The sequence below is a fragment of the Heterodontus francisci genome, chromosome 8 (assembly GCF_036365525.1).
Source record: "Heterodontus francisci isolate sHetFra1 chromosome 8, sHetFra1.hap1, whole genome shotgun sequence".
In the NCBI taxonomy this organism is placed as follows: domain Eukaryota; kingdom Metazoa; phylum Chordata; class Chondrichthyes; order Heterodontiformes; family Heterodontidae; genus Heterodontus; species Heterodontus francisci.
This window is the reverse complement of record NC_090378.1, coordinates 24,659,705-24,684,707: the sequence shown is the minus strand read 5'-3', so window position 1 is coordinate 24,684,707 and position 25,003 is coordinate 24,659,705. Positions and strand designations below refer to the sequence as shown.

The following is a 25,003-nucleotide window of genomic DNA, read 5'->3' as shown; positions in this document are numbered from 1 at the left end:
TTGTTTCAATTTTCCCTAGTGTTTCCAGCTAACCAGCGGTTAACAGGACAGATGCTATTCCTAGAACTATGGTGAGTTGCAAATCTAGGAATACATTTGGTATATAAACAGAATACATGGTAAGACAAACAACTCATAAAATTGGGTCTATAGTTGGCATCCTTCTATGTACCAAAGATGATGGACATGCAGCAAAAATTCATTTAGATGGGGTGTCTTCTCTTGGTGCACCTTTGTTGATGGCTGTGAAGGTCAATCCTTGAGAGGCAGGTTCTGGATGAGGTCTGGATAACAGTTAACCACTTATGACATTGGGTCAAAGCACATTCAACTTTAGCACACACACATGTGGAGCTCGGAATCGCTTGGTTTACATGCTGTGATCCACCTCATCAGTAGTATATTACACACAAATAAATAGCCATTAATCATTCTGTGTGGTATGATTAAACCGGTCTATGTTCAGTTACCTTTGAGGATATTGCTCCACGATATTGCTGGTGGAAGCATGGCTCTCTCGTACATGAACTGTCCATGTGTGTTTGGGTGTCAGTGGGGATTCATGAGTTACATGTAGAGTGGGTAGCTTTGTCACTAAGCAGCCACTCTCTGGTTCATCGTGGAAGCTCGCAGATGACAGGAACAGCTGTCTAGAGCAGAATAAAAGAATTGTGGCTACTGCCTGGATAATAGGCATTCAGCAGCATGATGCATGGCCACATGTTAAGGGAATGGAATCCTTTGTGGTTCTAGTATATCTCCCCATTGAGAGGTGGCACCTGCAGAGCCACTTGCATGCAGTCATTTCTATCCCTGCACCCACTACCTTGGCAAAGCTTCGTGCCCGAGAGAGAAGACAATGAAGCCCCTCTCCTTAAGTACAAGGCCTCTGTGACCTGACTGATGCAGAAATGCATGGTGAACTGAGAGATGTTGTCGACGTCACTGGCTTCAGTCTGGAAGAATCTTGAGGCATAGAAATTGAGGGCAACGGATAGCCACTGGCAGCGCCGTCCTTGTCCTGCTCTGTGACTGCAGATCCGATTGGAAGAGGGGGCACAGTTCAGTGACCACCAACTTGCTGAAACATAGATGCCACAAACACTGCTCCTGGAAGAGGTGGAGGTAGGAGGAGTGCTTTCTGACTACTGTAGGCGGGTACAACCTTCTGCTGTGAGCCCTCCTCCTCCTTCTGCGCACAGCTTCCCCTCTCTGCTGCTTCTGCTCCATCTCCCTGTCATGATGTAGCCAAATAGGGGCTGCAACTATAGTCCCCATGAATGAAGGCAAACTTTCTGCTCAGAAGCCTTCAAACTCCACTGAACTCCTTGTAAAAGTCCTTCGCCACTCCCTTTGGACTCCAACAAATTGTGTGAGCTCCTCCAACAGCACTGTACACAGTACTTCCACTAACTCTGCAACAGCAAAAGAAAGTCAAAAACACGTCACCTGAAAGTCCCATGCTGATGCCTTTAGATATCGCTAGTCGGGGTTAGGGAGGGGGGTCCCTCATGCAGCTGAAGGATGTTTAAGAGAGGGTGTTAAAAGGACCTGCGAGGTCCAAAATGGCAGGTTGAGTGTCAAATCAGTGTTAGACACTGACTGACATCACAATCTGCCCACTCTGCATGCTTCTGCCGGACACATGGTATGACCAGGCTATCACGTCTCCAAGCATGGCAATCTGTGCGGACCATGCCGGAAGTAGCTGAAGGCAAATCCACAGCCATTTTTAGCCCCTCCAGGCTCCTGTAGCACCAAGACCAGCTGTGCTACAACAGCTCAATATTGCAACCAAACTCTTCAGGACAGGAGGAGGGGAGAAAAATTACTTCCAAAAGGAGAATGGGAAGCAAGCTGCCAAAAAGTGGAAGGCTGACCTAAATGATAAGAGTTATGTGATTGTGTGCGGCACAATGACAGACATATTAATGACAATATAAAATCAAAGATTTCAATCCCGAGGCCTACACATAAACATTCTGTTCTGTTGAAATGTTTCAACATCGATTCACTAATGGCTGACAATTATAAATTGTGCCAAGCTAAACCATCTGCAGTACATTAGATCAGTCACATTAAATGTGGCGATGGTTATGAGACTGCATTAGAGTTTAATTGCAGAAGTTAATGGATATATATTTTAGATAGCATAGTAGCCAGAAATTGATCCTGGAAGCTGCTCTCACTGAAGATAAAAACATAGAAAAATTCTACTGAGCACGAACTAACAACAGACTTCCTGTACTGTAATGTATACTTTGGGAATTATAGTTCAGGAAACATTGAAGGACCATGACCAGTGTCTCAAGAGGTTGTTGTGAAAGTAAATAGGGAGTTAAGAATTTAGTTATAATAAATAAGTAGAAAACTAGAAATAAGGGCCACTTAAGGGCTTCTTCCCACAGCCGCTGGCATTTTACCAGTGGCTGGTGGGTCTCTGCCACATTGGGAGACCACCCAGTAAAATCTGAAGGCCATCCTGTGGGCTGGGTGGTGGGAGGGCCTCTCCTGATGTGGACCATGAATGGTCACCCCAGTGGAAACAGCACCCCCACAATCCATCGCTGGGGCCTACCTGATTGTCCCCGGTGACACCTGATCCCACTCACCTTGTGGGGAGGTCAGCGTCAATTTTTGACAGCTGCAGTTCCAGCTCCCGGTGATGCAACTGAGACTGAAGAGCTCCTAGCCCTTCGATTGGCTGGCAGCTCTTGGGGGCGGGCTCCTGTCTTTTAAAGACGGGAGCCACGGCGCCGGGCAGTTCATTATCTAAGGATCTAAAAGTTCAGCCAGGGTTCCCCCAAATGGCTGAGACAAGGTGGTCCCCAGCTATCCAGCCCAGCGTTGAGACCCCCGCCATGCTGACAAAGTTCAGCCTATTGCATTTAACTTTGGTACCCTCACATGGCAGGAAAGTGAAACTCTGGTAAAGGTTCAAAAGAGGGTCACTCGATTAATACCTAGTTTAAAGGCACTTGGTTATCAGGCTTAGAGAATTGGGTATTTTTACTCTGGAAAAACATAGACTTGGAAGGAAATTAATTGATATCTTTAAAGGATTATATGTTGTCCAAATGGAGAATGTTATTTGAGTTAGAAAGGAACAGGAGAACTAGGAGGCAATGCAAGGGATGGAAACATTGGCAGATTATTTCTTTCAACAGTCATTGACCCCTAAAACAGGTTAGCAGTATATCTGATGAGTATGGATTTGCTACAGGCCTTCAAAAGGGAGCTAGTCAGTTCCTGTGAGTGAAAGACATCTCAGGTTATAGGAGATAGGAGGGTTGACTAGTACCAGTTGACATGATCTCCTGGCTCTTGCCTGGTTCCCTTTAGGGGAGGAGGGGGTTAGCAAGGGATTTCTCAGAATCCTTTTTCCTCTGCCTTTCCTTGAAGGCTGCACGTCTGTGGAGTCAGGAGATTAATAGTATAAAAAAGGAAAAAATAGTTGAGATCAAAGAAGTACAGGATGCATTAGTTTTTACAAGTTGGATGAGGAAAATCAGATCTTCTCCATCTTGGAAATTAGTTCATCACAGATTTTTGACAGTTCGACATTTTCTTTAGTCTTTTCTTCCAGACTCTTTTCCATGGAATTGGCTTTCATTTGCTCCTTGCGCAGATGAGCCTGGAGACCAGCAATCTCTGCCTTGTACTTGTTACGAACTTGTGCAATCTCTTCATTTGCTTGATTCAGTTTTTCTTCGGCATGAACTTTCAGAGCCTGGTACCTCTGCTCTTCCTTTTTAATTCTTGCAAGATAATCCTGAGCACATTTCTTTAGAGACTCTTCATTCTTTTTATAACCCTCAAGTGCTTCCTTCTGTTTCTCAAATTGCTTAAACAACTCCGAAAATGATTTTTCAACTGGGTTTAGCTCCTTTAAGGCTTGCAGTTTTTCTTCTGTTACTTTTGCCAGCTCTGCCTTGGCTAATTCACTTTTTTTGCCAGATTCTTCCATCATTTGAAAGGTAACCTCTGAATATTCATTAACAATTTTTTTCATTTCTGAACATTGTACAAGGCTTTCTTCATACTTCTGTTTCCATTCCATAGTTGTTGCTTCCTCTTAAGTCACATCTTGCTTTACAGCCAGAAGTTTATAACTTGTCCGGATGGAATAGTTTGGTTATATCCTGCTCAATTTTATATGTTCAAAAAGTCACGTTTAACTGAAATTCATTGCAGGGTGCTTGAAAGTCACTTACTTTCCTGCATTCAAAGGATTTGTCATGATTACAGGAATTTCATCCATCTTTTAGACATCACGTACAAAAGTGCACTGGACTTCAGAGACCAGCACAGCATCCACCCCAGTCAAATAGGATGTAGAAACTTACAGACATCATTGATTATTATGTGGCTCAGTGTCTGATTTTGCTTTATGATGCTCATGTGAAGCACCTTGGGGCATATCACTACGTTAAAGGGGCTATATAAATACAAATTGTTGTGTTGTGTGTATGCATCTGAAAAGGGATGAGGCAGGTCAATGTAGACTTCCAATATTTGCAGCATTTTTTTCCTTTGCTGTTCATAGATATTTTTTGAAGAACTAACTGAGCACCTTTACACGAAATAAAAAACAAAATGTGGAAACAACTGTATTTCTACCTGAAGGATCAGGTGAGACTTGTAAATCTTGTGCTCTTTATGACATCTTGTGTGCTATCTCTAGAATTACTGCACACCTCAGCATCTGATAAGCTGCTCTTATCATTCTATATATATTCTGTGGGAAAAACTGGATTAAGCCAATGCATGATGTGCGATTAAACTGGCCTGTTCATTGTGTCAGGAAAACCCTATATGCCAAATTGGACATTACATTTTCATCGTTAGAAACTTACCTTAGACTTTTAATGGGAAAAAATCCTACAAGTAACTTTTAAAAACCTAGCAGCCAAGATGGCCACTGCCATTTACATCTGAAATACCAGGAGATTGGACTGGAGACAAAAGGTCTAGCAAGAAGCCCAGCCAAGACTATGGCTTTCTCCAAGTGATTGAATTACCTAGAATGGTTTCATTAGTATGACAGTCAAGGCCATCCTGACCCACTGACTTTGAAAGAGGCAACCCCCTCCAAGTGTGAATGGACACCCTGGGGAATGTAGAAACTTGAATTTCATTAGCAATTTCTGGAAAAACCTCATTAGAAACAAAGGGGATTGAGAAGAATCATGTGACCACCTATTCATCTCTGAAGAAACTGGAAGTTTTGTTACACAGACAAGCAGACAGGCAGACAGGAAGTAACCGAGTGGACAGTAGCTCCTCTGTTTCTCCCTTCCCAGAAAATATCAAGTGAAAACCATCTGGGACTGGGGGACCCTCCAAGCCTACAGACCCCTACCGCCAGCGACAAGGGGAAGAGAGCCATCTACAGATTCTGCCTTCAGGAAAATCCTGAGCAAAGCAAGCCAACCAAAATACACTTTGACCAACCAAGAACTTCAAGAATACAGCTTCAGCCGAGGACTACTGGATCATCCACTTTACAGACTGTATTTAAGTTCCATTTATTCTGGACTTTAATCCAATCACCAAATCTATTTTCCCTCCTGGAATCTATTTGTGTGTGCGTGATTCTTGTGTGAATGTGTGCGTGAATGTGTAGCGTATTTTTAAATTGGGTTAGAGTATTAAGTATAATAACCTTACCTCTTTCTTGTTTAAACTCAAGAAAACCTGTTTGATTGGTTATTTTGCAATCACAGTAAAGGAAAAAGGTAAAACACTCACAGAGGTGGTAAGCACAACCACTGTTTAAAAGGAATAAACATTGTTGTGGTCAAATAAGAGGAAGGGGAAAGAGAGGAGCCTGAGACCCCACTCCTCACCTGGTCGTAACAATTGCAAACTTTACGCTGCCTGCTAATTTAAATGATAGGGGCATGCAGCCCAGCCCTAAACATGCTGCTAAGTGACTGCACACCTCAGCGGGGGGCCCATGTTCGTGCGAGGCTAGCAACACTTAATGCTCGCCTTCACTACTTAAAGGCAGCTTGCCACACAAGAACAAAAACACAAGAAACAGGAGCAGTGTTATGACCAGGTGAGAAAGGTGTCTAGGGTTCCTTTTCAGCCTTCACCTGGTGTTACTGTAACAGGGTTTAATTTTAAACACATGGTGTTTTTAGCTTCCCCTTGATGAATCCTTCTTCACCACTTTCCAATTATAAGGCAAAGAAACCAGCACAAATAGGCTTTCTTAGGTTTAAAGAAGAAAAGTTGAAATCTATTAAACTCAAACTGTAATTTGGTTAATGCCTACGGATACACAATGCGCCCACACTAGCATGCATGCACAATATACACATGCAAATAGAGACAGAAAAGAAAAGAAAAAAAAGTGAAAAGTTTGAGGCAATATCTGCAGAATTTTTGTTGCGGTTTTTCGAGCTCACTGTAGAGTCCTTGATTGTAGGTGCATCTTGCTTTTCGTTGGGGCCCAATATTCTTCTTAAACCTTGTTCGCTGTAGGAGACTATTCTCTCTTGTGGTTCGTGTGTCTTCAGTGGATTCAGAGGCTTGTGAGAAAGATGGGGAGCAGGCAGGGGAGATCTTCTCGGTCCAGGAGCAAACAGACTTTTTGTTTAAACTGTTTGTACAATTCAGAAAACCCCAGGTGCCAAGCAGGTTAGTCATGTGACTAACTGGTCTGACCATGTCTTGGATTGTATCACCTTAACAGTCTCTGGAATGCTCCTCTTAAACACAATACCTGGTGATCAAGGTCCATTGCGTGTTGAATGCATCAGGGAATGTTCCTTTGTACTTCCAATCACCATCTGTCAATTTGTAAATGTCTTTTCCAGCCACGGCTGATCTGTTTAACAAGTCCTTTCTTCACTCCAGTAACAGCCTTTAATAGGCCACTTAACGGCCCCAACTGGCCTCTGGGCAGGAAGGCTGTCTTCAGCCTATCCCACCCCCAACAAATTTGCGTTGCAACAGGGAGGTGATGGGCCCTCCGCCCCAGCCTCCCATTGCAATTCTATGGGACCCCACCCCCCCCCCACCACTCCAAACCCATCTCAGAGGATCCATAAAATTCAACCCTTCAGGTGCATGCCTCATCCAACATTCCCCCTAAATTTTTTTGGAGTACGTGGGCAATTTGTTTACATGTATGTCTCCTTTAAATTTTTTTGTGCAGCACACACATACAATAATTCAAAGGAGCCGACTTGTGTGCTGTCTGTGCGGGGACTTTCTGGTTGCCGCATGGCCGTGCAGCTTCGAGGAAATGCACGTGCTACCACCCTCACCAAAAATGCCACTTGACGCAAACGATGCCAGAAGTGTGCCTGCTCAGCCCAACACCATTTTGATACCTAAACAGTGCTTTGGGCACTGCGGAAACCAATATTGTGGCCTCTAACATCTCAATATTCATGAGAAATTATACACCTCCATTCTATCAATCGTGGTTATTAAACCTTATTGTGGATGGCACTGTAACATTTCACAATGTTGTCCTCACAACAAGGCAACAGCACACTCTTGCCTTTGTAAAATATGTTTTTAAGGACTTGTTGTTGAATTATGGACATTGATTCATCTGGAAGCTTGAAGAGATGCTGAACTTCTTGTTTTTTTAAAAAAGATGTCACCAGAAGGTTCCTGGACTTGGCTTGTAAACAAGCCCTTACCGGAAGGCACCTGTTTTCAAATACCAGCAGAGAGCTGGTTGTTTTGACTTGGAGAAGATATTTACAGAGAAGTGACAGGTCAAGATTTATAGGAGTCAGGAGGCTTGATTATTGTGACATTGTTTTGGTTTCTATTTGGACAGTGAGTTGGAGTGTAAACTACTTAGAAGACAGTTGGTTTTTGCCTGCCAAGAAAACCCAGCTCATCACTTTCTCTCCCTTTGAAAGAAACCCTGCGTGTCCAGTGTGTCAGTCTCCTCTTTCTTCCTGTATTTGAAGAAACCCTGTGTCTCGAAGTGAGAACTGAAAACTCTATTGCTGCATTTCTGCTGTAAGGCCTATCTGAAGCCTCTGTAACTGCATTTCTTGGAAAGCCTACCCAAATTGATCTCCAACATCACCTGGAAAGAACTGTTATAGGAAGATCCCAGTGACAGCCGTCTATACGCATTTGGGACACCAAACCAAAACAAAAGGACATCTTTCCATACCTTCTCTTTTTTTCTTCAAGAATGAGCAAGTATTCAGCCTAAGCGTTGTTCTGTTGTTTTGTAACAGAGCTCTAAAGGAAAATTCCTTTTTATTTTTCCAGTTAACCATTGTTTGTGTGTATGTATGTATGTGTGTGTGTGTGTGTGAGAGTGAGCGTGAGGGGTTAAAGTCGAAATTAACTTTTATATTTCGATCGGTGTGTTTATGCTTTACTCCATTACTGGTTAAGGCTTGTTTTATAATAAATTAATAATTTTGTTGTTTATTAAAGAAACCTGGGTAGTGTGTTTTATTCTGGGAAAAACAAGAGTATATGATTGCCCGTATCGGTAAGTGGAAAAATTTAAATATATGTTGTGACCTGTGGAGAACTGGGACTCGAATAACAGTGCATTCCTCCCGCCTCGATTGTAACATACTTTAGTTTATTTGATAAATGCAGTTTTCATCCATACCACGTAATTCGTCATATATAAAATACCAGGAAGGCAGAGGGTGTTAACGGCTGTAATTAATAATATAAATCTGTTTTGACTGGCAAAAAGATCAGTAACTAGAGAACACCAATGGTTGGCATCCTTCTATCTACAAGATATGATGAACACGCAGCAAACAATACATTTAGATGGGGTGCCTTCTCTTGGTGCATCTTTGCTGATGGCTGTGAAGGCCAATCCTTGAGAGGCAGGTTCTGCCACAAGTGCTGCACGTGAAGCTGCCAGTTGTTGTTTTTGTTGTTGTCAGCTGCTGTAGCAACTGGTCGTCATGGTAGTGCACACCAGTCCACATGTTGTGTCGCCATTCCCCTCTTTCACCAGCTATACACTCCCGGGCGTGATAGTCAACATTTAGCGCCTTCATATCACACTTTCAAGTATCCTTGAAGTGAAGCTTTGGGTGCCTGGGTTACCTCGCCATACAGACCGTCTTCCATCCCGCAGACGTGTCCGATCCACTGCAGCTGCCTCTGTTTGATTAGTGCCGACACACTTGGGAGCTCTGCCTTTGAGAGGACTGCTGCATTTGTGCTTTTGTCCTGCCAGGATATACCCATGTGCCACAGACAGCAAAGATGGAAATTATTGAGCATCTTTTCCTGGTAGCTGTAAGTTGCCCATGTTTCACAGCCATTCAGCAAGGTGCTGAGAACAGGCCTTAAAAAGCATTAGCTTGGTCCTAGGAGTCAGCTTGATGTTATCCCATACACATTTTACAAGTCGCCCAAAGGTGGTAGCTGCTTTCCCTATGTGTGTATCGACCTTGGCATCAAGGGACAGATTGTCTGTCACCATGGACCAAAGCTGGCATAATTTGCTAACCACTTCCAATGGGTGTTATTTAGTGTGATCAGGAGCAGAGATGCAACACCTTATCCCATGGCCACATTTTTCTTGATGCTTATAGTCAAGGAGAACAAGTTACAGGCATGGGAGAGACAGTGCATGAATCTTTGTAGCGGAGTTTCCGTGTGAGCGACTAGCGCAACATCATCAGCGTAGAGGAGTTCCCTGATCACTAAGCAATGTGTTTTTGTCTTCGCTTTCAACCTTGATAAATTGTAGAGCTTGCCGTCTGACCTAGTGTGCAAGTAGACTCCTTCCATATCTGTAGGGAAGGCCAAGGTCAGGAACATGGAGAAGAAGATGCCAAACAGGGTGGGGGCTAGGGCACAGCCCTGCTTCACTCCATTCTGCACTCCAAAACTAGAGAACACAGATTTAAGGTATTTGGCAGAAGAGTCAGAGGTGAGATGAGGAGAATTTCTTTTTAGCCAGCCAGTAATTATGCACTGTTTGAAGGGGTGGTGGTAACAGATTCAACAATAGCTTTCAAAAGGGAATTGGATAAAAACTTAAAGGAGATAAAATTGCAGGGCTGTGGGCAGAGAGCAGCGAACTGGAACTAATTTCAGACAGCCAGCATAGGCATGATGGGCTGAATGGCCTCTTTCACTGTTAAATGGCTCTATGATTCTATAAAGTATGAACTACCCAGATTGCTCAGAGAGTTAGCTGTTGGAATTAATGGTATATATTGTCTAAAGTCTGAGACTCTGGAACGAGAGTTAAAGACTGTAATTCAATCTTGAAGGCTTTGCTGACATTTACAAACCACTCCTGCATACAGTTTGGTCTCCTGATTTAAGGAGGGCTATACTTGAATTGCAGGCAGTTCAGAGAAGGTTCAATAAGGTTGATTCCTGGGATGAAGGGGTTGTCTTATGAGGAAAGGTTGAGCAGATTGGGCCTGTACTCATTGGACATTGGAGGCCCTAGAGGAGTATAGGAAGTGTAGGGGGGTACTTAAAGGAATTAGGAGAGTAAAGAGGGGGCATGAAAAAACACTGGCAGACAAGATAAAGGAAAATCCCAAGGTGTTTTATAAGTATATTAAGGGTAAGAGGATAACCAGGGAAAGAGCAGGGCCTATTAAGGACCAAAGTGGCAATCTGTGGATGGAGCCGGAGGACATAGGTGAGGTTTTAAATGATTACTTTTCATCTGTGTTCACTATGGAGAAAGATGGTGTAGGTGTAGAGATCGGGGGTGGGTGGGTGTTGTTGGTGGGGGGATTGTGATATACTTGAACAAATTAGCATCGAAGTGGAGGAAGTATTAGCTGTTTTAGTGGGCTTAAAGGTGGATAAATCCTCAGGCCCAGATGAGATGTATCCCAGGCTGCTGTGTGAGGCAAGGGAGGAGATAGCAAGGGCTTTGACACAAATTTTCAAAACCTCTCTAGCCACAGGAGAGGTACCAGAGGACTGGAGGACAGCGAATGTGGCACCATTAGTCAAGATGGGTAGCAGGGATAAACCAGGTAATTATGGGCCAGTGAGTCTAACGTCAGTGGTAGGGAAACAACTGGAAAAAATTCTGAGAGACAGGATTAATCTCCACTTGGAGAGGCAGGGATTGATCAAGCATGGTTTTGTCAGGGAGAGATTGTGTCTGACAAACTTGATTGAATTATTCGAGGAGGTGGCTAGATGTGTAGATGAGGGTAAAGCAGTTGATGTAATCTACAGGGACTTCAGTAAGGCTTTTGATAAGGTCCGCATGGGAGATTAGTTAAGAAGGTAAGAGCCCATGGGATCCAGGGCAATTTGGCAAATTGGATCCAAAATGGCTTAGTGGAAGGAGGCAGAGGGTGATAGTCAAGGGTTATTTTTGCGAATGGAGGCCTGTGACCAGTGGTGTACCGCAGGGATTGGTGCTGGGACCATTACTTTGTAGTGTACATTCATTTTTAGACGTGAATATGAGGTATGATCAGTAAGTTCACAGATGACACAAAAATTGGTGGTGTTGTAAATAGTAAGGAGGAAAGCTTAGATTACAGGACGATATAGTTGGGCTGGTAAGATGGGCAGAGCAGTGGCAGATGGAATTTAGTCCTGAGAAGTGTGAGGTGATACACTTTGGGAGGACTAACAAGGTAAGGGAATATACAATGGATGGTAGGACCCTAGGAAGTACAGAGGGTCCGAGGGACCCTGGTGTACTTGTCCATCGATCGCTGAAGGCAGCAGCACAGGTAGATAAGATGGTTAGGAAGGCATATGAGATACTTGCCTTTATTAGCCGAGGCATAGAGTATAAGAGTTATGATGGAGCTGTATAAAACACTGTTTAAGCCACAGCTGGAGTACTGTGTACAGTTCTGGTCACCACATTATAGGAAGGATGTGATTGCACTGGAGAAGGTGCAGAGGAGATTCGCCAGGGTGTTGCCTGGGCTGGAGCATTTCAGCTATGAAGAGAGACTGGATTGGCTGGGGTTGTTTTCCTTGGAGCAGAGAAGGCTGAGGGGAGATATGATTGAGATATACAAAATTATGAGGGGCATTGATAGGATAGCTAGGAAGAAACTTTTTCCCTTAGCGGAGGGGTCAATAACCAGGGGCATAGATTTAAGGTAAGGAGCAGGAGGTTTAGAGGGGAGTTGAGGAAAAGTTTTTTCACCCAGAGGGTGGTTGGAATCTGGAACACACTGCCTGAAGGGGTGGTGGAGGGGGGAACCCTCACAACATTTAGATAAGCACTTGAAACGCCATAGCATGCAAGGCTAAGGGCTAAGTGCAGGAAAATGGGATTAGATTGGATGGGTGCTTGATCGTCGGTGCAGACGCATTGGGCCAAAGAGCCTGTTTCCGTGCTGTATAACTCTATGACTTTAGAAGAGTGAAAGCTGATCTTGTCAAAACATATGAGATTCTGAGGGGGCTTGAAAGGGTAAATGCTGAGAGGATGTTTCCCCTCGTGAGGGAATCTAGAACTAGGGGGCATATTTCAGAATAAGGGGGCCTCCCATTTAAGATGGAGATGAGCAATAACAACAACAACTTATATTTATCTAGCAACTTTAATATAATAAAACATCCCAAGGGTCTTTACAAGAGCACTATAAAACAAAATATGACACCGAGCCACAAAAAGGAGATATGAGGTCAGATGACCAACAGCTTGGTCAAAGAGTTAGGTTTTTAGGAGTGTTAAAAGACAACGTCTGTCAGCCAAGAGCGACGTCTCAATTCATTCCATCTTCGCTGCCTCCGGAGAATACTTGGCATCAGGTGGCAGGACCGTATCTCCAACACAGAAGTCCTCGAGGTGGCCAACATCCCCAGCTTATACACACTACTGAATCAGTGGCGCTTGAGATTGCTTGGCCACGTGAGCCGCATGGAAGATGGCAGGATCCCCAAAGACACATTGTACAGCGAGCTCGCCACTGGTATCAGACCCACCGGCCGTCCATGTCTCTGCTTTAAAGACGTCTGCAAACGCGACATGAAATCCTGTGACATTGATCACAAGTCGTGGGAGTCAGTTGCCAGCGTTCGCCAGAGCTGGCGGGCAGCCATAAAGACGGGGCTAAAGTGTGGCGAGTCGAAGAGACTTAGTAGTTGGCAGGAAAAAAGACAGAGGCGCAAGGGGAGAGCCAAATGTGTAACAGCCCCGACAAACAAATTTCCCTGCAGCACCTGTGGAAGAGTCTGTCACTCTAGAATTGGCCTTTATAGCCACTCCAGGCGCTGCTTCACAAACCACTGACCACCTCCAGGCGCTTACCCATTGTCTCTCGAGACAAGGAGGCCAAAGAAGAAAAGAGGAAAGTGAGGTAGAGAGGTGGAAGGGTGTAGGGAAGGTATCCCAGAGCTTGGGGCCCACCAATGGTAGAGCGATTAAAACCAGGGATGCTCAAGAGGCTAGAATTAGAGGAGTGCAGATATCATGGAGGGTTGTGGGGCTGGAGATTATAGAGGGGCGGGGGGTGGTGTAAGAACATGGAGGGATCTGAAAACAAGGATGAGAATTTTAAAATCAAGACATTGCTTGACCGGGAGCCAATGTAGGCCAGTGAGCACAGGGGCAGGAATTTCTTCTCTCAGGGGGTTGTGAATCTTTGCAATTCTCTACTGCAGAGAGCTGTGGAGGTTGAATTACTGAATATATTCAAGGCTGCGATAGACAATTTCTTGAACCAGAGAGTCAAAGGTTATGGGGAACAGGCAAGAAAGCAGAGATGAGGCCAAAATGAGATCAGTGATGATCTAATTGAACAGTGCAGCGCCTGCTCCTATTTCTTACGTTCTTGTGTTTATATGCTGCTTCACTCTCCCCAATTCGAACATCGTTGAAATCCTTTGACTGAATGACAGGTCTATTAACTCCTTTCATATTAACCAATATCTGTGCTTTCGACGAATGCATTACTCATTGTTATAACGCATTCGAAAATCTATCACCTAATTTTAACCCTACCCGTATAATGCAAAGTTCTTCAGTGGAATTCAGAATTTATAACCGTGGAGGAACAGATGAGTTTATTAAACTGGTCCACCCGCAGGTATGTTGTATTACACCAGGTAATACTAATACTCATTACTTATATGCTATTGCAAGCCGAGTAATTACATTCCCTGAATGAACGCAAGTAACACTAACACCTCCACTCAGAAATAAAGTGCTCTGACGCAAGTTTTTTTTTGCACCCATTTGTCGTGCAATATAAGTAGCAAACAATGTCAATTTACGTCTGGCAGTACTTGCAGCACCAAGATATGACAACTACTTTTAGCCATAGTATAAAAGCAGATTCCACAGCAATAGACCCTTACATGGATATAGTGCCCTTGTGCTTCCCTGTGCAGATCTCTTTCAGTATTGCAGTGCAGGAAAACGCCACCGTTTCCACAATTTGCGCCGATTTCCGAACCCCCTTCTTACCTCGAAAAAGGTCACCCGGCTCATTCTTGCAGCAGTTACCAGCTGAGAGGCACCGGTCTCCGTCTAACAGCTTCGATGCTCTCAGCTGGCTGACAGCTCAGAGACTCAGCAAGGACAGGAGTTTGACGCTGAACGGACCCTCGACCATCTCCCCTTTGGGCTCCGGGAAACTCTATCCAGGGTGGAGCTAAGAACGAAATGTGACTTATGGCCAAGAATGGGAGCATCTCCCACATCCACGTCTCAGTGACTCCAGGGGAATTTAGCGCAGTGTTCAATTCCCATTACACCGCACTAGGGAAAGTTGGAACTGCTCATTTCCAATGGTTAGTTAGAATACCAGCTGTGTCACTCCCAGCGCCAAGAGGTCAATTTATTTTTCATTTTAACCCCTTTCGTCTCTTGAAGGGGTGATTGATGTTCAGATACGATATACCCTGGACACAGCAATCTTACAACACATTGTGAAGCAAAGGTAAAATACCTGGGATCACAAGCGCTTTCTGTTGTGATCCGCGGTACAATTGTGTTCAGTAGATGTTGATAAATATAAAAGCAAAATACCGCGGATGCTGGAAATCTGAAGTAAAAACTGAAAATGCTGGGAATTTTTTATTCATTTCATGGGATGTGGGTGTCACTGGCTAGGCCAGCATTTATTGCCCATCCCTAATTGCCCTTTGAAGGTGGTGGTGAGCCGCCTTCTTGAACTGCTGCAGTCCATGTGGCGTAGATACACCCAAAGTGCTGTTAGGAAGGGAATTCCAGGATTTTGACCCAGCGACAGTGAAGGAACAGCGATTATAATTCCAAGTCAGGATGGTGTGTGGCTTGGTGGGGAACTTGCAGGTGGTGGTGTTCCCATGCATCTGCTGCCCTTGTCCTTCTAGGTGGTAGAGGTCATGGGTTTGGAAGATGCTGTCTAAGGAGCAGGTCTGGCAGCATCTGTGGACAGAGAAGCAGAGTTAACATTTCAGGTCTGTGACCTTTCATCAGAACTGGAAAAAGTTAGAAATATAATAGGTGTTAAGCAAATGAAAGGGGGGAGGGGGAAGCAGAACTAAAGGGAAGGTCTGTGATAGGGTGGAAAGCAGGACAGATTAAATGACAAGAGAATTGGTGATGCAGGGCTAAAGGGAGTGGTAATGGGATAAGTAAACAAACAAAAGCTGTGTCTAGAGGAGGTGTGAATGGCAGAATGATAAACAACTGTCATCTAAAAACAAAAACGAGGTGACCCTGCAGTGAGTGGGACAGTAGTGAAGGTGAAAAGGATTTGATGTGATAGCAGATGTGGCTCTTAACATGTCAAATCACTGTGCAACAATGCTAAACAGACCAAATGGAGTCCTAATTTATATTGCCAGATCAGCAATTGGTGAGAGGAAGCATGTTAAAACTACATCATATCTTAGTCAGACTACATCTTATATTCAACTTTGGTCCCCCGATATGAGAAACAGTCAAGTCATAGGATTATACAGAGAAGACTTAGAAATCTGGTGCCAAAGGATTGAGTTATGACTAAAGACTGTAGAAACCAGAACTCTTGCCTTGAAAGAAGATAAATCAGAGGGGGCCTTGATTAGGGAAATCAAGAGAATCTGAGCATAAGCCATAATATTAGAACAAGGGAATATGGTAAAACTGATGAAAGGATAAGTCAGTACTGATATGAGGAAGAACCTCTTCACATAAAGAGTAGCCAACACTTGGAATGGTCTTCCAGTTTGGGTAGTGAAGGATGAAAACCTTAGATTAATTTAAGGTGTGATCAGATGATGTGACAGGACTGACTTGACGGGAGGGTGCTGGGGTTGTGTTTTTCCCCTAGATAGATTAGCTAAATTGGGATAAATGGCCTCTTTCATTTGTATTTAGCTTAAGATCCTACGGCCTTAGCTATTTATCTGGATTCTCAATACGTTCTGTGATAATTAACATAAGAAATAGGAGCAGGAGTAGGCCAAACAGCCCCTCGAGCCGACACTGTCATTCAATACATTCATGGCTGATTTTCAGCCTCAACTCCACTTTCCCACCCACTTCCCATATCCTGTGATTCTGTGAGAGACCAAACATCTGTCTACCTCAGTCTTAAATATATTCAACTATGGAGCATCCACAACCCTCTAGGTAGAGAATTCCAAAGACTCACAACCATTTGTGAAGAGATTTGTCCTCATCTCAGCTTAAATGATCATCTCTTTATCTCGAGAGCATGCCTCCATGTTCTAGATTCCCCAGCCAGTCGAAACAATCTCTCAGAATCTATCTATCAAGCCCCTTTTGAATCTTGTATGTTTCAATGAGGTCACCTCTCATTCTTCCAAATTCCAGAAAGTATAGGCTGGATTTTACCAAGCCCATGACACTGGGCTCTGTTAAGGGGGAGGGGAGGTGCGGAGCAGAATGTGGGTTGAAATATTTACCCTCCTAATTGCTTGCTGTACCTGCATGCTAACTTTCTGTGTTCCGTGCACGAGTATATCCAAGTATCTCTGAACATCAACATTTAGAAGTTTCAAGTCCTTTTTAAAAAATATGCTGCTCTTCTATTCTTACTACCAAAGTGAATAATCTCACACATTATACTCCATCTGCCACCTTGTTGCCCACTCACTTGACCTGTCCATATCACTTTGCAGCCTCTCTGTGTCCTCCTTGCACTTAGATTCCCACCTAGCTTTGTATCATCAGCAAACTTAGATACATTACTCTTGGTCTCTTTGTGTAAGTCATTAATATAGATCGTAAATATCTGAGGCCACAGCACTGATCCTTGTGGCACTGCACTAATTACAATAGACTTTGTCTTTGACACTCCCTCTTTCTAGCTCATTATTTTAAAGCCTGGAAAATTGTGGGCCTGCCTGAATTTCTGAAATGCAATCTGCACACATAGCTCTGCACCAGACATAATGATGATAGAAACTTATCCAATGTGCCAAAGGAAACAACTGACCAGGTTTTTCCAGCACGGCTATTGCTATTCATCAAATTGCAGCAAACACAGATTTATTAATTGTTATCACAGTATATTATTTAGCATAATTTCATTTGAGCGTTTGGCTGTTTTCCAAATTAAATAAACTGAATTATTTCTACCTGAATAATAATAAATTTACACTGTAATAATGAGCTATATTTCAAAACTATAGAACAGTGTGAAAAGGATGTCATGCATCTCCTGATTAATAGTGATAATTCTACAAAACTTTAAGTGGATTTCATGTGCTGCAAACACAAAAGAATAACTAAGCACCCTTCTACAAGGATCTATTTAAATGATGATGTGTAGGAAGTTCTTTAATTTCATGAGAACATGAAAAGGTCAGCTTATATTAATGTCACAGTATCTCTGCCAACTGACCTACTTCTCAAATACATGCTTACATGATAACATTAGAATCAACCATCCAACCATAATGTTTGGGACTCAAGAAGGGTAGTCAATAAATAACAACTGCAATAACATATTTATATAGCATCTTTAACATAGTAAAGCATCCCATGGCACTTACAGGAGTGTTATCAAACAAAATTTGATACCGAGCCACATAAGGCGATATTAGGGCAGATGGCAAAAATCCTGGTCAAAGAGGTAGGTTTGAAAGAGGTTATTAAAGGAGGAAAGTGAGGTGGAGATGTTAGGGAGGAAATTCCAGAGCTTAGGACCTTGGCAGCTGAAGGCACGGCCACCAATGGTGGAGTGACTAAAATCGGGGATGCTCAAGAGGCCAGAATTGGAGGAGTGCAGATATCTGCAGTATGAGGATTTTAAAATCAAGGCATTGCTTAACTAGGATCCAAAGTAGGTCAGCGAGCAGAGGGGTGATAAGGGAATGGGACTTGCTGCGTGTTAGGACATGGTCAGCAGAGTTTAGATGACCTCAAGTTTTCTTTTTTTATTTGTTCATGGAGTGTGAGCATCACTGGCAAGGCCAGCATTTGTTGCCCATCTCTAATTGCCCTTAAGAGGTGGTGGTGAGATGCCACTATTTATATAGGGTAGAATGTGGGAGACTGGCAAGCAGTGTGCTGGAATAGCCAAGTCTGGAGATAACAAAGGCATGCATCAGGGTTTCAGTAGCAGATGAGTAGAAGCAGGGGTGGAGTTGGGTGATGTTACAATGGTGGAAATAGGCAGTCTCAGTGATGGCGTGGATGTGTGTAAGATCATCCCTCGGTTAAATAGTTGTGAACAGTTTGATTCAGCCTCTGACAGGGAGAGGGATGGAGTTTGTGACTGGAACTGAAGACAATGGCTTGTCCATATTTAGTTGGTTGAAATTTCTGCTCATCCAGTACTGGATGTCAGACAAGCCATCTAACAATTTGAAGACAGTGAAGTGTTTCTGAGAGGTGGTGGTGAAGTAGAGCTGGGTATCATCAGTGTACATGTGGAAACTGACACTGTTTTTGGATGATGTCACCAAGGGGCAGGATGTAGATGAGAAATAGGAGGAAGGCATGGATAGATCCTTGGGGGAAACCAGAGATAATGGTGCAGGAGTGGGAAGAGAAGCCATTGCAAGTGATTCTCTGGCAGCGATTGGATAGATAAGAATGGAATCAGGCAAATGCAGTCCCATCCAGCTGGGCGATGGGGGAGAAGTGTTGGAGGATGGTGTGCTCAAACGTGTCAAAGGCTGTAGACAGGTTGAGAAGGTTGATGAAGAGATAGTTTACTTTTGTCACAGCTACATAGGTTCTCATTTGCAACTTTCATAAATAGGATTGCAGCAACAAAATGTTTAACTTGTATGTAAAATATGACAAAGATGAATGTTGCATATAAAACAATATCTTGTTTATTTTGATTCAAGTTTCAACATAGCCATAAAAAGGGCCTGATTAAGACGTCTTCCAACCTCACTCTATTTGGCACTCCTCTCCCTACCCAAATTGAACAGATAATGAAATAATACTTCACAATTTGTGGCCTTTTGTTCTGTCTCTACCTGCTTTAGATTTTGTTCGAGTATTAATGTTTTTAGGTCACTTCAAAGTCATGTTACCTCAGGAGAGCCAAAGGTTAGTTAACAAGATGGACACAAGATAGTGCTGTCTTCAATTGACCCACACACCATCATAAAATATCATTTCAATATAAATGTTGTCAAGCTGGCAACATAATTTATGGAACAGTAGTTTAATCTGCACCTAGATGTTATTCTACTCAGTATCTTGGACAAGCCTCTGCTCTGCTATTTCTACCAATAGGTCCAAGAATTCTGTGAAATCTTATGTTACATTCAAGCTGCTCCTTAACGACCTAAAGTAACCTCTGCCAGGATGGTTTTGGAAGGTGACTACAAAGACAGCAGATCACATTTAATGTTCTCCAAAACCAGAATAGGGATAATTAACTGTTACCTAGACAGGGAATTAGCTGTGTTCATTGATATGGCTATCAGATACAGTGTCTGAAGTTTCCCATTGTGTGTGGGAACCAGTACAGTGTTTCTATGGTCATGTGTATGACTTTTACACGTACTTGATTTTTGAATTTCCCCTTCACCTATACAGACAATTTAAACAACCAATGTCTGTAATGTCTCCCAATTCTGATACAGGCTCCACACCTGCAATAGCGGGTGCAGACAGGAATCAGTACTGGGATTAGGACTGGGACTTATTAAATAATTAATTGTGAGCAGGGGAGCAGCTTCAATAGGGTGAGAATGGACCTGGCCCAGGTAAATTGGGACAAAAGATTGGCAGGCAAAATGACAACTGAACAATGGGCTGCCTTTAAAGAGGAGATAGTTTGGGTACAGTCAAGGTACATTCCCATGAGGGGATAAAGTAGGGCAAATAAATTCGGAGCTCCCTGGATGATGAAAGAGATAGAAAGTAAGACGAATCAGAAAAAGGGGGCATTTGACAGATGTCAGGTGGATAATAAAAGTGAGAACGAGGGTGAATATAGAAGGTTCAGAGGAGAAGTGAAAAAAACAAATGAGAAGCATGAGTATGAGACGAGACCAATAGCTAACATAAAAGGGAATCTAAAAGTCTTCTTCTTTCTTTGGCCTCCTTGTCTTGGGAGACAATGGGTAAGTGCCTGGAGGTGGTCAGTGGTTTGTGGAGCAGTGCCTGGAGTGGCTATAAAGGCCAATACTAGAGTGACAGACTCTTCCACAGGTGCTGCAGAAAAAATTGGTTGTCAGGGCTGTTTCGCAGTTGGCTCTCCCCATGTGCTTCTGTCTTTTTTCCTGCCAACTGCTAAGTTTCTTCGACTCGCCACACTTTAGCCCCGCCTTTATGGCTGCCCGCCTGCTCTGGCGATCGCTGGCAACTGAATCCCATGACTTGTGATCAATGTCACAGAATTTCATGTCGCGTTTGCAGACGTCTTTAAAGCGGAGACATGGACGGCCGGTGGGTCTGATACCAGTGGCGAGCTCGCTGTACAATGTGTCCTTGGGGATCCTGCCATCTTCCATGCGGCTCACATGGCCAAGCCATCTTAAGCGCCGCTGACTCAGTAGTGTGTATAAGCTGGGGATGTTGGCCACCTCGAGGACTTCTGTGTTGGAGATACGGTCCTGCCACCTGATGCCAAGGATTCTCCGGAGGCAGCGAAGATGGAATGAATTGAGATGTCGCTCTTGGCTGACATACGTTGTCCAGGCCTCGCTGCCGTAGAGCAAGGTACTGAGGACACAGGCTTGATACACGTGGACTTTTGTGTTCCGTGTCAGTGCGCCATTTCTTCTATAGGCATATAAATAGTAAAATGGTGATAAAAAGAGAAGTGGACCTGGTTAAGGACTTAAAAGGGGATTTTCGCATGGAGGCAAACGACATGGCTGAGGTACCAAAGGAGTACTTTGCATCTGTCATTACCAAGGAAGAAGATGCTGCCCAAGTCATAGTGAAACAGGAGGTAGTTGAGACACTGGATGGACTAAAATTGATAAAAAGGTGTTAGATAGGTTGACTGTACTTAAAGTTGATAAGTCACCAGGACTGGATGAGATGCATCCAAGGAAACTTAGGAAATTAAGTGTGGAAATTGCAGAGGCACTGGCCATAATCTTCTAATCCTCCTTAGATATAGGGATGGTGCCAGAGGACTGGAGAATTGCAAATGTTACACCCTTGTTCAAGAAAGAGTGTAAGGATGAGCCCAGCAACTACAGACCAGTCAGTTTAACTTCAGTGGTGGGAAAGCTTTTAGAAACGATATTGTGAGACAAAATTAACAGTCATTTGGACAAATATGGATTAATTAAGTTAGTGATAAACTTCAAGAGGTCATAGACAGACTGGTGGAATGGGCGGACAAGTGACAAATAAAATTTAATGCCGAGAAATGTGAAGTGAATCATTTTGGTAAGAAGAATGAGGAGAGGCAATATAAAATAAAGGGTACAATTCTAAAAGGGGTGCAGGAGCAGAGGGACCTGGGGGTATATGTGCACAAATCATTGAAGATGACAGAGCAGGTAGAGAAAGTGGTTAATAAAGCCTATGGGATCCTGAGCTTTATAAATGGCAGCATAGAGTACAAAAGCAAAGTTAGAGTCGTAGAATTATACAGCACAGAAACAGGCCCATCAGCCCATCATGTCCGTGCTGGCCATCAAGCACCTATCTATTCTAATCCCATTTTCCAGCACTTAGCCTATATCCGGTGATAAGTTATGATAAACCTGTATAAAACACTGGTTCGGCTTCATCTTGAGTTTTGTGGGCACCACACTTTAGGAAGGATGTGAAGGCATTAGACAGGGTGCAGAAAAGATTCACAAGAATGGTTCCGGGGATGACGGACTCAGTTACATGGATAGGTTGGAGAAGCTGGTGCTGTTCTCCTTGGAGAAAAGATTGAGGAGATTTGATAGAGGTGTTCAAAATCATAAGGGGTCTGAACAGAGTGGATAGGGAGAAACTGTGGCTTTTGGTGGAAGGATCTAGAACCAGAGAACCAGATTTAAGATGATTGGTGACATGAGGAAAAACTCTTTTACACAGCAAGTGGTTAGCGCAGGGTGGGCAAACTACAGCCTACAGGTCATATTCAGCCCACGGGAGGTTTTAATCTGGCCCGCAGCCTGCGGCCAAGCCATGGGGGTCAAGTAGTTTTAGGTAAGATAGCCAATGATTGGTAGCCAGAGGCGGATGTTTCTCAAAAAATAAAAGTGCCTGTCTTTGGTATTCAGAGACTGGGAGCTTCTCTGGTAAGTGCAGTCTTACTATCTCCAACCCTGAAACTGAGTAAAATGCTTTCCACCTCCTATTGGAAACTGATTTTAGGGCCCGTTTTGTCCATCAACAGCAACAGGGTGGTTGCAGAGGAACTCAAATGCCGGGCACCTCAGAGGGCAACGTTCTGAGGATGAATTTGATCAGGGAACAAATTTTGTTGGAAGAGAGAATAAAAGGTCCAAGGATTGGGGCAGAGACTCCTGGGGTTTTGGGAAGTAGGACACAGTGGGGTGCATTGTGACAATAGGGGGCTCCAAGCTTAGGATATTATCCAGGGAGGCTGTGCACAAGGACTGTGGGGAAAGAAGCTGCTTTCCTGCCCACTGAAGCTGTACCCCAAACTAAGTGCCCACAGTGGTGGTGCTAAAGACATGACTGGAAACAGTGAGAAGCTTGTAGGAATGGGTTGGAGCTGCAGCTCAATAAGGTGACTGAAAAACAATTCAACCTTTCCACCATCTCGTTTAGGACCTTCGGTGGGCAGGCAAAGCAGCTCCCTTCCCCGCAGTCCTCAAGCATATTCTCCCTGCTGTTGATGGAGAAAAATCTGACAAAACCAGCACTCTGTGCATGTCTCCATTAGGCCATGTGGTCACTACCTGCATAATAGATAGCAATGGAGAGAATTAGGGGTGCAGTCAGACCTCGGAACATCCCAACATGCTTTACAGCCAATGAAGAACTTTTTGAAGCTCCGTTGTAACATAGGAAACACAGTAGCTGATCTGTGCACAGCAAACTCCTGCAAACAGCAATGGATCAAGAATAAATATTGGCCAGAACTTCCCTGCTCTTCAAAACTAGTGCCATGAGATCTTCTATGCCATCCTCTTTCTAACAATTGTAGTTTAGCACTGAGATGAGCAGAAGTTTCTTCACTCAAAGGGTTGTGGATTTTTGGAAATCTCCACCCCAGAGGTTGAGGCGCACAGCTTTTTGGGCTCTCAGGGAATCAAGGGATATGAGGAGCAGGTGGAAAAGTGAAGTTGAGGCCGAGGATCAGCCATGATCATATTGAATGGGGGAGTATGTTTAAGGGGCAGTATGGTCTACTCCTGCTCCTATTTCTTATGTTCTTATGTTACCCTGTGGCTGTAGTATAATCTGAGTCTTGTTGTGGGGGGGGGCGGCTGGGGAGGCAAATCAGGCACTCCTCGAGAGGAAGGAAGCACACGCGAAAGAGCACTGAGAGCAGCACAATGTAAGTAAATCCTCTGATTTCTGCTGACTTGGTGCAGTTTATAGAGGACAATGGCCCAAGGGAAGGACATATTGTTGACCTGGAGGTGATTCAAGACAGAACCGGAGGTGATGATCTGCAGTATAAGATAATCTAGTCTGATCTCATTAGGAATTGCTTGCCGGAGGGTGGCAAGAGTCTAGTTACAGACATCCAATTTTTCAGCCTCAAAGATCAAAACCTGGCTCTGCTCACTGATAATGTATAAATGGGCCTATTCGTAAGGTAATGTAATTTTTTCTTAAAGTTTAATTTGACATGCAATCATTTTCTAAAATGCTGTAAATATCATGAATAAGTCAAAAAATCCAATCAGCATGAAAATGATGCTTGTTGAAAGTCTATTTATAAATACTGTAGCGGAGCAGTATGAAATGTTTGCCATTATTTTCCAAAATTCAAGTGATTAAAGACCCTTCTTAGCAAAAGGCTTTTAAATTCTCATAAATTCAAATACTTGATTAGATCAGAACATCAAATGCTCTTTTGGATGTCATGTAATTAATTGGTGCTCTGGGAACCATCAAAGATTTATTTAACATTTTGAGGTGGGCATCTCAGTGATTAGTTGTTTATGCCCTTATGAAAATTAGAGTTGAAAAAGTATCTTCTGTTCCTGCCAGAGGTGTAGCTAAGGTTTAGATTTTTAGAAGGATGAAGAATATAGTAGAAAGTGTATGTATTTAGGGTTTTATGCTTTGAGAAAATAGCAAATTAGGAACATGTTCCCTAACAGATGTGGAACAAATTACAAATGCACTTCGGTGAGATATTTGGCCATCCATACAATTTCCATACCCAGATGTGGCCCTCAGGTCAAAAGGTTTGCCCACCATTCGGTTAGGATCAGGAATACACTGCCTGAATCTGCCTCCACCACACTCTCAATCAAGGCCTTCAAAAGAGAACTGGATAATTATCAGAAGAGAAAAAATTTGCAGGGCTACCAGAAAAGGGTGGGGAGTGGGACTAGGTGAGTTGCTCTTGCAGAGAGCTGGCACAGACAGGATAGGCCAAATGGCTTCCTTTGTGGATCCTGGTGAATTTTTTTCCCAAAATATACTTTATTCATAAAAATTTGCAAAAATTCATTACAAACCAGTTCAAATTTCACATTTCGGAAAGTACAATGGAGATCAGATTTCTTCGATGCA

The 25,003-nt window shown here is 43.5% G+C and overlaps 2 protein-coding genes across 2 annotated transcripts in view; both read right to left on the bottom strand.

Annotated features, from left to right (window-relative positions):
• Nucleotides 1-14,715, bottom strand: part of LOC137372489 (very-long-chain enoyl-CoA reductase-like) — a 77,655-nt gene extending 62,940 nt beyond the window's left edge. The window contains exon 1 of the mRNA XM_068036359.1: nucleotides 14,390-14,715. Coding sequence (XP_067892460.1) covers nucleotides 14,390-14,413 — 24 coding nt within the window. The 5' untranslated portion in view covers nucleotides 14,414-14,715. The remainder of the gene's footprint in view (nucleotides 1-14,389) is intronic.
• LOC137372488 (transforming acidic coiled-coil-containing protein 3-like) lies at nucleotides 3,441-4,088 on the bottom strand. The gene has a single exon (XM_068036358.1). It carries the CDS (start codon nucleotides 4,058-4,060, stop codon nucleotides 3,509-3,511), a length of 552 nt encoding a protein of 183 aa, XP_067892459.1. The 5' UTR covers nucleotides 4,061-4,088; the 3' UTR covers nucleotides 3,441-3,508.
• Nucleotides 14,716-25,003: the final 10,288 nt, after the last annotated feature.

Excerpts from the sequence above, each read along its gene's own strand:
- LOC137372488 (XM_068036358.1), bottom strand. The coding sequence starts at position 4,060 with ATGGAATGGAAACAGAAGTATGAAGAAAGCCTTGTACAATGTTCAGAA.